The 13,176-nt window shown below is 36.1% G+C and overlaps 1 protein-coding gene across 4 annotated transcripts in view; it reads right to left on the bottom strand.

The window, feature by feature from the left end:
• LOC107552235 (dehydrogenase/reductase SDR family member on chromosome X-like) overlaps positions 1–13,176 on the bottom strand; it is a 56,131-nt gene that overhangs the window by 13,710 nt on the left and 29,245 nt on the right. For 3 of the 4 annotated variants that reach the window (XM_016234085.1, XM_016234082.1, XM_016234084.1), the window contains 2 exons: positions 7,179–7,280; positions 3,410–3,617 (listed from right to left, as the gene is read on the bottom strand). In XM_016234085.1, coding sequence (XP_016089571.1) covers positions 3,410–3,617; positions 7,179–7,280 — 310 coding nt within the window. The remainder of the gene's footprint in view (positions 1–3,409; positions 3,618–7,178; positions 7,281–13,176) is intronic. The other variant, XM_016234083.1, reaches the window with a different exon arrangement.

The raw sequence follows: 13,176 nt of genomic DNA, 5'->3' as shown, positions 1-13,176 counted from the left end.
CAAAGAACATCTCTTTGGATTTGAGACTTTAGTCTTTGCAACTTTACAGATCTTATTTATGCACCAAGAGCTTGTAACACTCCAAAGAGAAAGGAAAAATTTAAATCGCATCATATGACCCCTTTAAAGTTCAGTGATATTGGACACATCCACTTTACTGTCTCTAATTCAGCACATATGTCTGTTCACTTTTCAGAGCACCGTCAGTCACATCCATTCCACTTGAAGAATGCCCTAATAAACTAAACACCATTCCACCAGCCTTGACTTCCATGCTGCTGCTTCCTCAAATCCATTCCACTTGGCTCATTCAGTATATAAGAATTAAACTCCATTCTGTAGCGTCTGGACCACTCAAACACACAATATATATTTTGTTAGCTAGATTTAACAAATACTCTGTAACACCCCAGGAAGCCGAACAGGCCCCTGGTTCCATGGCAGCCCTGACACCCGATACATTTACGACCTCCTGGAATTTAGGTGAAGAAAATCGCTTCCTTGCCCATAAGGAAAATCCACAAGGGAAGGACTTTTCTTTGCTAATTAATTAATAGGAAAACCTTTCTTTGAATGAACACACATGATCCTTCAGGTCATTGGGTATATTATTGTCATCGTGTATTTTGTCTTTGAAATTGTATACTGTTATGCAGGCTTATAATCGAAACACACTCCTGTCAGCGTACATATATATAACCTTACCATGTTTAGTATCTATGAATTCGTATTCGGATGATCTAATTGAGAGTGTATATTGTATGTTTACACCTACGCAACATATTAGTGTTCTAAGAGTCTTTAGTAATTTTTATCCAAGTTTCATATGCAAATTACCATGCTTTCAAACAAAGGGCCATAAAAACGCCCCAGTATCTCAGAACTCCCACTTGAGATTCCGGACGTCCTCATTGGACAAGCCCATCTTGAGAGGCGTGAATCTTTGCAGGCTTTAAAGGCCGCACTTCATGTGACCCGCCCAGTCGGTGGTTTGTTTGAAGTCTGAGAGGATGTGAGAAAAACGCTCCCGGAAACCCTAAGCTCGTGTCAGGCTTCGGCCTTGTCCTTTCCATTCATCAAGATCCTCTGACTCAAAACTGGTCCGCACCTGGTGCACTCCTGTGACACAGCAAGATAAACACAGGCAGACAAAGCAAACTAAACAAGCTGGCATTAAAGTGAATGTTCATCATTTGTTCACCTGACCTGTTGCATTTAAAGGCATCATGTAGTCTTTTTGTTGCAGCATTAAATTAGTTACACTTACACTATTTTGTTATAATGCAGTTATCTGACGTCTTTGCTAGGCTAGATAGCTAGCTACAGTACGTCAATTTTTTTTTGTTCAAAACAACTTACTAGACTTTTAAACGCTGTGTTAATTTTTGGGAAACCTTGTCAGGTATGTGGTAACCGTTTTAGATATAAAAGCAATTGTTTAATTAAAAGGCACCAGGAAATTGCATCTGCTCCAGTAAAAAAATTTTGAGTGAGGACCCACTTTAATGTCACACCACACAAGTTTTTATTACATGATCACTATTGCCTTGTCTGTTATTACCGATAGTTTGAGAGTATATATGCGGTTTGTTTTAACCTAAATCACAGCAGCATCCATCTGTGAAAGATGTAGGCTGTCAAACATACACAACTGTTAGTCAATCATAGCAGTGGGCATTTACTTTCGAGTCTACAATATCTCACGCCTATTCAAACAGAGAGTTCAGGGGTCAAAACCGGAAATAAAATAGCCTATTACTTAAAAATTATTACTTAAAATTACTTATAAATTCAGCAGTGGCCTTGGGCCCAATCGAATATATTTTAATTTTAAATACAAGTAGGAAGATTAAATCTAGGGGTGCTCCAATCAGGATTTTTGAGGCCGATCACCGATCACAGAAAGCAGTATCTGCCGATACCGATCACTGATACCGATCTTTTTAAAGCCTTCTATTTATCATTTATAACTATTTATAGTGATACTCCAATCGGGATTTTTAGACATTTATTCAGGGCCTGAATTTCATTTTTGAAAATGGGGGGAATTCCCCTGTTAGGTATCTCTTTTGAGAGGAGAAGCAGCTTTCACACAGGAGTACGCTACTGATCCGTGGCTGTTTACCACAAACACAACATTTATCCATTAGTTTGATTTCAAATACAAACATTGTCACTGGAAATGCTTTTTCAGCATTGCAATTCTTTTTTTACACAGTACAGTAATACAATCTTTCACAGACATGTTTAAACACAATAAATATAATATATTAAGATTTATATATTAAGTTGCTCAAGCAAGTGGCAAAACATTTAAACTACCTTTCTTACGTTATCACAAACTTACCATTGACAGAAATGGTATTCCTTTTGCATTGAAATAGTTATTACAAGCAATCCTGCGGTTCATAAAGAACTTTGTTTTCCTTCCTCCACGAGTGGCATCTATTATTGCCTTATCTAAAAGTGCTCTTTCCCTTTAAACCTAGCCAAAAAGCCATATGACTTGACTGTGAAACAGAGTAGACTTTAATAATATGCATTTATGGTGTAATTGCTAAATTTTCGTCTCTATCCATGTTCATATTTACTGAAAACAATGGGCTGTTACTTTAATTCAGTGCTTGCAGCACAGCAAACATAGACTCGGTGCGGACACTAGCTCTGCTCTGCTGCAGACGCGCTGCCGGACCACAACCGTGTGCAGTGAATGCTTTAATCCGTTAACATGAGCGCGGAAAAAATACGCACCTCATACGCACTGCAGACTGATTAATGTAAACCTGGCATTATGTGTGTGCGCTGTGAGTGTGCATGAGTGCAGTCTCCAGGAGTGCGTGCGAGCGCTGAATGGTTAAACACTGGCAATAATTAAAAAGTAATGCAATTTATAAACTTTAGTGACAATGTGACACTGCCTCGATTGTGCAAGTGACAATTCCTGTGTCAACTGTGCAGCTGGCTTATAGACAGATGCAATGTGAAGCCATTTGCGTATTTTGAGAGAGAAAGAGGGAGAGCGCGCGGTGATTCACTCACATTGTTTGTGAAGTTACGTCTCACACAAGGTTTTCAAATTACTTTAAAAGTTATTTAATGAAGAAATATAGCATTATAATTATTTCACCCGAGCCGGACAGAGACTGAGACGGTGCCGCTGCATGTAATGCCAAACCTCTCATGGCAGCGTCATCAGCTTGAGATCGTTTTTTTGAGATCGGCCTTTTTAGAGACTGCCGATCAATCATTCCAATGTGATTATTGGCCGATAGTGATCAGTAGCCGATCAATCGGAGCACCCCTAATTAAATCTTTAATTAGGTCTTTAAGATTTAGCTTGTCCTTTCCATTCACAAAAAGGATTGAGGCAAGAAAAGAATCTCAATTATAATTCAAAAAAGCTACTAACCTTCCCTGCAAGTCATCCAGAGTTAATCTTCCTCCATAGTGGGTAGCTGAAGACATAATGACTATTCGGGAACATTTCCCAGGTTTGCCTGACTTCTTCAGCACATCCAGCAACAGGTTGGTTAACAGGAAATGGCCCAGGTAGTTTAGCCCAAAGTGTAGCTCAAATCCATCGTCTGTTCTCCTCTCCGGAACAAGCATAACACCAGCTGCAGACATAAAGGAACATCATTGCTGATATATTATGAACAGACAGAATATGCAGGCCACCAGGCAGAATCCTACTAGGCTTGATCAAGTATTCACTCCTCGAAAATGACTCATGAGTCACTTCTGAGTCACTCTTTCCTCTGGTTTGAAAAGCGATGAACTTCACACACTTGGAGAACATTGTACCACATGCAGCTCTCTGAATACTGTGGATTAGGTATTGCTGGTTTATTGATTTGCGTCTTTTTAAATGGCTTTTAGCACACACAGAAGGATATCGGAGATGTCTTTACATGAAACTGAACTAGCGAATAACCATTTCCTAAACTAATGTTCTTAATGTGTCTCTTTCTGCTTAATTCATGGTCTCGCTGAGAAGTAATGCTTTCGATAAAAAGATGGGAAGAACATCATGGGTCACATTCACACATAAAAATATCCCTCTACAGAAATGCATTTCTATGTCTTTAAAAGGAGCGCCACAAGATAATTAAAGTTGGTGGATCCCAATATGGCCTGAAGAAAATGGGTGTTCATTCAAAGAAGGTTTTCCTATGAATTAATTAGTAGAAAAGTCAGTTTCTCCTGTGCATTTGTGCCTTTCTTATGAGGAAAATGAGGGAGTTTATCCCCTGCATTCCTTTTAGGCCATAAAACCAGTGATATCAGCATTGGTTACCATGGAACCAGAGGCCTGTTCTGCTTTTCTGAGGTGTTAGGTGCATTTCGGGGGAAGGGTCCATAGACCCTCGTAATTGGCCATTCGGTTAGGTGATGGGGAGTTCGATATTATTTGTTAAATATAACAAAAAGTTGTGTGTCTGATTGGTCCAAATGCTACACCAATATCAAATGGATGTAATCTAGTTTAAAACCCTGACCGAGACTGACCACCAGCATTCATGCATTCATAAGCTTGTGCTCTTGAAAACATGTTTCATCATTATTTTGCTCTTAACAGAATTACAGCTCAGTCTGCAGGAGAAAACAGTAATCAGGATTATAAAAATGTCCTCAGCATATTAAACCAACATTAAACAATGTGTTTTCTTTAATTAATCTCGTGCTGGAAAGTAGGGCTGGGCAATATGCCAAAAATATTATCATGATATTTCTTTCCACATCATACATACTGATATTTATCACAATATTAATTTATCATTTACCATGGGGAAGGAAATGCTTTCTAAATGTTTGGTAAGCCCAAAGAATGAATGTGAACAAATATTGTTCGTTCACAATTAAACTCCAAGATACATTTTAATTTAGGGCCTCCTGAAACCCATTTTGTGATTTCCATTTAATTTTTTGGATTCTGTGTTTTATTATTTAACACAAATGTTTCATCAAAAATCGTGTTGAATGAAATGAATTGATGACTTAATTTATTAAATCTTTTAAAATGTAATCAAATTAAAATATAACAACTAATTTACCACAAAGCACAGAGTTTTTTTCAGTTCTGCACAACTGTATAAATTAAAATGAGTGAAAAATCTTAGCATGATATTCCTTAAAAATAATAATAAGTTTACAGAATATTATTACACCGCTCTCTGGAATACTTGATTCTGTTTGGTCAGTCGCCGACTGGTGTTGACAATGGTGTTGGCGTTGTTATCAATAGTATATATTCATCATTCAAAAGGAGAAATGAAAACAAGGATATACGAGATATACACAGATATACAAAATGTAAACAAAGCAGCTCTTGCTTACCATTTTAAATATCAGTTATGTTGATATCTTTCTTCATATTAAGCGGCTCATGTTGTTATGAATATATTTGCGTATTGGAATGCTTGGGTAAGATAATGTTACTTTAGAACAGTCTGTGCCATCTTGACTTGCTTGCTTGTTTTCATCACTTTTGCTTTAATTCTCGACTCATTTACTAAACTGAACATCCAATCAGAGTTCTCACACTCACCGATGGCCCCAACGCTGATTCATGTTTAATTGGTCAAAATGCCATCAACATGAGCCTGACGAGAGCCGATGTGTGCAAAACTTGTCTGACAGACACTCGACGGTGGCCCAACGTTTGTCACCGGTCACTTGGTGTGTCCCAGTGTTTATTAGCAGATAACAACTGTTGCCGTCATCCAGGTATTTGAGGCCAGTTCTTTAAAATCTCTCAAACCACACCCCTGCGCTCTCTCTTTAGTGAATGATACGATGTACATTATGCCTTAAATGTGAGTTTTGTCTGAACTTTGTCTAGGCTCAAAGCCGTTTGTTAGCAACTGCTTTTCTTTGCGGAAGCTTTGCATTTAAAGTGCTTATAAAATATTTCATTTCAAATCAATATTTTGTATCTAATTATTTATTTAACTTGGCAAGTAGCCGTGTAATAAGCAGTACATCCAGCCAGTTGTTATTGCAGAATAAACCCCTTCAGGGCATTGCAAGGCTGTACATTATCCCTAAGGTAATATATTTCTGTTATAATTTCTTCAAGTTAAACCCCACTCTTTTGGCGGGTTGTCAAAGATCTTTGAGTTTTGGTTAATATTGGATGGCAGTTTTTCCTCGCTAAAAGTTATGTTTATTTCTAATGTGTTTACTAGGCTGTTAGATTAATCCATAGAGTAAAAATGTCCAGAGCTTATCTTTATCAACATAAATTTGACAACAAACCTGATATGTTATGGTTTATTGTCCAACCCTTCTGGAAAGTTAAACCTAATGCATCCTAATGTTATCGATCCATGATTGAAGGATCTCTGAAAAGACAATCAATGTCCCCTGACTCTCCCTCAGACACATGCAGTGTCCTGTCCAGCCAGGGCACTAGAGGGGTCAAGCGTTGACCTTTCTGTATCATTAGACCCTCAATGGGGTGGCACAAATGCATTTGCCCATCAACCGGCATCAGAGGGGAGGGGTGTGTGCCACAGAGAACAAACAGGAAAAGGGGAGCGTGAATTATTAATTCTCTCTGTTAGGGAGAGGACAGTGTGTGACTGCTCCTGTCATTTTGAGGCATTCCCTGGAGCAGGCTTCTAAATAAAAGTCACTCAGTTAAAACAAACAACCCCTAAGGCCCTCAGGACACAGACCAGACATGTCCAACCGAGCGAGCTTAGGAGGACACAAGAGATTTCAGGTTGAGAGACAAGATGTACAGCCCTTAAAAATTATAAATAGCTAACACTTCACAGTAAGGTTCAATTTGTTAACATGAATGTATAAAGTATCACAAACTAACAATGAGCAGCAATTGTGCCGTATTTATTAATCTAGGTTACAGAAAAAAATACTATTATTCATTGCAATTTCATGTTTGTTCATTGTACCTATTCATATATACAATGTGAAATGTTAAAATGTCTATGGATAAATTAATACGGACCTAAAATAATAAATGCTTTAACAAATACTGCATTTTCAGTACTAATGTATTGTTGACAATAGTAATGCTTTCAATAAATAAACTTAATGTTAGACACTGAAAATATGACAGAATATAAACTATTACAGCACAACTGCTGTGGCCTAATGATGCGTTTTTTTTTTTTAATTTTAAAGAAACTAGAGAAATTTAGGAATTTACATACCATTATTGACAAGGACGTGTAGTGGCAAACCTTTGGTTTTATATCTCTGGACAAAGTGTCGTACAGATGTCAAAGAGGCCAAATCCAGGTACATGAACTCCACTAAAAACAAAGAGATTACAAAATCAGTACTACAAGCAGCACCTATAAGAACACATGCTGTAAATTAATGTAGGCAATTCAACAATATAAAGCTTCAAAAATTAAAACTATATAATTTACTCAGCCTCAAGTTGTTCCAAACCTGTATGCTTGTCTTTCTTCTGTGGAACATGAAAGAAGAGACATTTCTCAAAATGTCTTCTTGTTCCACAGAAGACTGAAAGGTTTGGAATGGCATGAGAGTGAGTAGGCTAAATGATGACAGAATTCATTCATTTCATTCAAACAAGGCTTTGTCAAGGCAACATTTTGTTTTCACAAATGTAGCTTTTCCTGTTAAAAAGGAATCCTCTTTTAACACTTTCTTACCTTCAATACACTTCAATTCTACTGCCTTACATTAACACATGAATTGCACTTATGCATCCTGTTTGCTACCAAGGCAAAATCAGGAACTGAATTAGAATTTAAAAAGCATTCTCAATTCAATTCTGAATGGCACACAACCCTGGTAATCACACATATTGAATTGCTCAAGGACGGCACAAGCATGTGAATGGCAGTAATACTGAATCATCCAATAATGTGAGGTCTTTGTGAAAGGTCTTCCTTTGACCAACTGAACACGTCTTTAAGGGGGTCTGAATACTTTCCGTACCCCACTGTATGTACCAAGAGTTCCTGTAAAACCACAACAAATTCCTTGTGTTTGCGTACACTTAAGTGGTGAATAAAGCTCATTCTGATTCTAATAAGAAAGCACCCCTACAACAACTTCTGAAAGTGAACGGTAGTGTTTTACTCAACCATTACATAAAAATGTCATTTTAACATTAGTGTAATCATTTTAACATGAGTTTAGGAACTCAATAATAAAAAGGAAAAATAAAACACTGCGTAGTATTTACTCTTTGAATTCAATATGCTCTGATTCTTATTTAAGCTACAAAAGTTATTTAGGTAAGAGCAGTGAGTGATTTTCTCTTTGTCTTTTGTTCATGGCCCCAAATATTGCAAGCTGTAGCGATATGCATATTGCGATATCTACATTTGCGATATTTCGATATATTGCACAGCCCTAGTTCACACACTTGCATGATCACAGCAATAAGTATTCAATATAACAACAGAATTATTCCACAATAAAGATGACATACTGAATGCACAGTATATTTTCATATGCAGCTCATAACAGTCAAAGCATTTGCCCCCCTCAAATAAAACAAGTAAACTCAGCTTGTCAGCTTGTTTTACAGGGCTTGGTTTTAAACAGTAGTTGCAGGCTAAATGTCTGTTGAATCATCCAACGCTCTCATGCCGTAGTTCATTTAATAACCTTATTCTCTTGGTCTGTACATCAAAGCACATGTCCAATTAGTCTCATTTCAAAGCATGCTAATTATTCCACTCGCTAATGCTCACGTAAAGTCAAAAGGACATTTCTTCCATCAACTCAAATGACCTATCAGTGTTTAAATGATCACTTCTTTTTAGATAAACATCTGAAACCAACAAAATCACCCCAAAAAATCTGCTCCAAGAGATACAAAACAATAATGTTTACCAGGTAGTGTAGCTGAATTTGAATGTTATTGTTAAGTCTTGACTCTTGACAATGCAGCTCAATATACTGTACATCTGAAAAAACTTAATTTGAAGTTAGGTCCATTTTATTTTATGAATAAGTTAATCATCTTGAAAAGTGTCAAACTATCAGTCTGACACTTTTCTTTGATGTAACTAGTGTTGTCAGAAGACCCGGTACTTTTGGTACCAAGTCGTACAAAAAAAATTAAAACGTTACGGTACCAGCTTTTTAAGTACCGGTGGTATCGAGTACCTGGTCAACCTGGTTCTTGATGCGCTATCCGAAAGGTGCGCAGATGCGTTCTCTTCATAAAAGCACTGAGACGTGGCGACCTCAAAAGGAGGAAACACATCACACTAATAAAACACTTTAAAGACGACACCCGGATCAGATGAAAGAGTTCAAGCAGGTAAGTTTCAGTTAAATTTTTTATATTTAGATCTTCTGTTATGAATATTATTCCATATTTTAATTAGAACGTCGGACTGAAATAAACATCGCCGTTAGCATAGTTAATCGTTAGCATAAGCGCAGCTAACGCTAATATAATGAGAATTAAGTTTCTTTATTAACTATTTAATGCTCCTATAACTTTTAGGGGGGAAGTCGTGGCCTAATGGTTAGAGAGTCGGACTTGTAACCCAAGGTTGTGGGTTTGCGTCTCGTACCGGCAGGGATTGTAGGTGGGGGGAGTGAATGTACAGCGCTCTCTTCCACCTTCAATACCACGACTGAGGTGCAAGTCACCAGGGCCCCGAGGCAAAAAATGGTGTGCTCCGGGTGTGTATTCACGGTGTGTGTGTGTTCACTGCTGTGTGTGTACACTTTGGATGGGATAAATGCAGAGCACTAATTCCGAATATGGGTCACCATACTTGGCCACATGTCACATCACTTTCACTTTTATTAGGGTAAAAAATACAGGAGGACATGATAATATTTACTATTTTTACACACCAGAGGCTTTTAAATGAATTGTGAATCTAAAATATGCATGTTAGAGAATGTACAAATGGTTAACAGTGTTTATGTCATATCAGTCCGTCAGAAAAGCAGTTCTGGGCTTTTTTATTTTTTAGCTAGTTAGTTGTTATACTTGGCTGGATAACTCTAGCAGGTTTTAAAAGCCCTTTAAAATTAAATATGTACACAGTTTGGATTAAATTAAAGTACAGTCAAATTGTATCTCCTGTATAGACTTTACAATAAGATACCATTCATTAACATGACTTTATGTTATTATCTAACATCAACTTACAGTGAGTAAACAAAATATTTTTACAACATGAATTAATGTTTGTGGGTGTTATTTAATACAAACACTTGATCATTCATGTTTGTTCATTGTGCATTAAATCATTTTAACAGATTGAACTTTTAGATTTTATGTATTAGTAAATTTTTAATTTAACCCTAAAAGAATATTGCTATATAACTATTGTTTATTGATAGGTCATGTTATCAAACACATGGAATCTTATTGTAAAGTGTTTCTAATACTACAGTTTTCATCTATTTGATATACACTTGTCTTAAAATATATGTAATCTTATCTAAATTTATTATAAAATCTGAGGTTTGTTATTTACTGAAAAGTTATATTTTAGCTGGTGTCAATGATCTAATGTTGCATTTGGTCAGACTCAGTCCATTGCTTTACTTAAGTACATTATGTTTTCCTTTTACAGCTGCAGGCTGAGAAAGAACCTGAAACACACCAGCAAACCCTAAAACAGACAACAGTTTACAGTTGTTTTTTTTATTTTGGGTGAAACTTGTTTACTTTTTTTCATACTTTTATTACTTGTGGAAAAACCTGAAACACAATTTTAAATAAGTACAAAGAATGGCATTGATTTTTGTACATTTCATTTTTGTTTGACTTTATTAACAAAAATACTGTGCTTTTTAATTAGCTTGTTCTTGTGTTTTGCTTTGGTACCGAGAACCATGGATTTTCACTGGTATTGGTACCGAATACAGACATTTTGGTACCGTGACAACACTAGATGTAACACTAACAAACATTCTTTAAATTTGATATCTGCTTCATTTTGAATTAACAGGCCATATATGGATTTCACTTGGTCTCTAAAACCTAATCTGAATAATATGATGTGTCTTTATAATCCTTCCTGTTCTTGTTCTCCATCAACTTTAATTAGGCTTATCATTAATTCAGTCTGATGGGACTAACCTTTGAGCTAATAATGACTCCCAAGTGAGAATTAGACCATTACATGCCTGCCGGGGTGGAAAGCAAGAAATGTACACAGGAGGCCCTATAAAAGAGCAGTGATACTTCAAGGATGTCTTTTAAATTAAATGTTTAGCGGAATTGTTGATGAGCTTGTCGGAACATGCCCAAGTATGGGTAGAAATTACAAAAATGACAGAGATGACAAAGTCAGCATTCTGTTTCTCATTTTGTTCATAGACATAGTAAACATATAAGCCCAAACCCAAGCTTTTAAAACTGCAGCATCTGCAAGTTGCTCTAATGTGGCTCAGAATGCTGTTGTGTTTACCTCAATAAGCCTTTTGGGATTTTAGCTTATGAAAATGAGACACTACATTAAAATATTCCAGTCATATGCACATCATTGCTTCAATCAGTTTTAGTTGTCATGTTATGCAAATCCTGGTATTTTGTTAGTTTTTTCCCCTCCCTGCATAATAGTGAGGTGAGGCAAGGTCAATATGACAAAACATTCACCTTTACTATCCCATCAAAACAGAGTCACCAAGATTTAGATGTGGCCCATGGTTGTTTAGCAGATGTGTGCAAAAATAGTAATAATGTGGTGATGGTCTTAAAATGACGGTTACCCCAATTAGCTCCTTAATACATTCAAGATCTTCCATTTATGATTTCATTAGTTTCTAAAAACATTTACTGAAATGAATTAAATTCCAGCTGAAATTCCATTAAATTAATTAATCAAGCCTTTTCAACAAAAGTACTTAGTTTGAATAAATCTGTTTTTATCTTTTATGAACCTAAATTCAAATACATTTCCAATTAAAGGACTATGGATTTCAAATTTTGCTACCATTCATGCAACATATCAGACCATGTGCACTGTCTTTACCACTCTACTTTAACAAAGTACTGAAATGATTAATACATGATTTAAAAATATATATTTTAAAAATTTTTGGCCAATGTTATACTAATCAATAATGGGAAAAAAATTACTTATTTTACTTTAATAGAGTACTATATTAAAATATTAGTTTACTCAAATGAAAACTGCCATCATGTACTCATCCTCATGCACAGTTGAGATTACATTTACCATATTTGATGTTATATTCGCATTACTCCGTTCACTTGACAAACATTTGACCATTTTATTAGATATAACTATTGTTATAAAACCCAACACACATAAACTCAAGGGTCTTTACACTAGAAACCGGTCAAATGAAAGTAAGAAATTATGACAGAAATATATTACTACTGTGTGGAATGTTCACAAAATAATAAAATGTATTTTAAAAAAAACTTATTTTAAAACTTATCAGGAAATATCACACAGTTTTCAGGTTCGGTTTTTAATTTAAACAGTAAATCCCTGTAAATATTAGCCACACTTTTTGATTATTTAAATTTAATTAAACCATTAAAATGGAAAAATCAATCCATTTCTAATTTCTCTGTTTCAGTCTTTATCAATGTATATCCAGTTACTGCAAACAAAATATATCTATATAAAATAACCAAGTTAGTTAATAGAACCCAGAACTTAGCTAGATGGTATTATTCAATTTAACAGAAAGTAATGCAGTTAATTGCTTTATGAATACCTCTCTGATCCTCAAGGCGTCCTCATTTCTGAGATTTACTGGGATAAACACTACCACTCCCTTAAGGTTTATAGCCCATTTCTGGCTGATTGAAATTGGTTGTATGGATGGAAAGACCTTTGGGACTCTAACAGTGCTCTTGACCTGAATGCTATCAATCCATGAGATCAGCCCAGAATAAAAAAAATGAAAGAAAGGGGGAGAAGGGGATGGCAGAAGGGATGAGAAAACCAGGTGCAATGGCAGCCGAGGCGTATGGAAATGGCTGATAATAGGCCCTTGCTGCATCAGATCTATCATACAAACAGAAAAATATTGTCTGTCTGGCCCTCCCATTAAGACTTACAATTACATACTATTTCAATGGTGACTTAGAAGCAAAGCTCTCATACCAGTGATAAAATGTGAGTGTCTATTCCTTTCAGCTCTTTGGCACAGCGTGCACCTTTCCGGTGCGGAGTACTCAACCGGATAATTAAACTAATTATAGTTACAAAA

Source organism: Sinocyclocheilus grahami, unplaced genomic scaffold (assembly GCF_001515645.1).
Source record: "Sinocyclocheilus grahami isolate Dianchi unplaced genomic scaffold, SAMN03320097.WGS_v1.1 scaffold443.1, whole genome shotgun sequence".
NCBI classification, from domain to species: Eukaryota; Metazoa; Chordata; class Actinopteri; order Cypriniformes; family Cyprinidae; genus Sinocyclocheilus; species Sinocyclocheilus grahami.
Note: the sequence above shows the minus strand (reverse complement) of the source record. Positions and strands in the feature narration are given on the sequence as shown.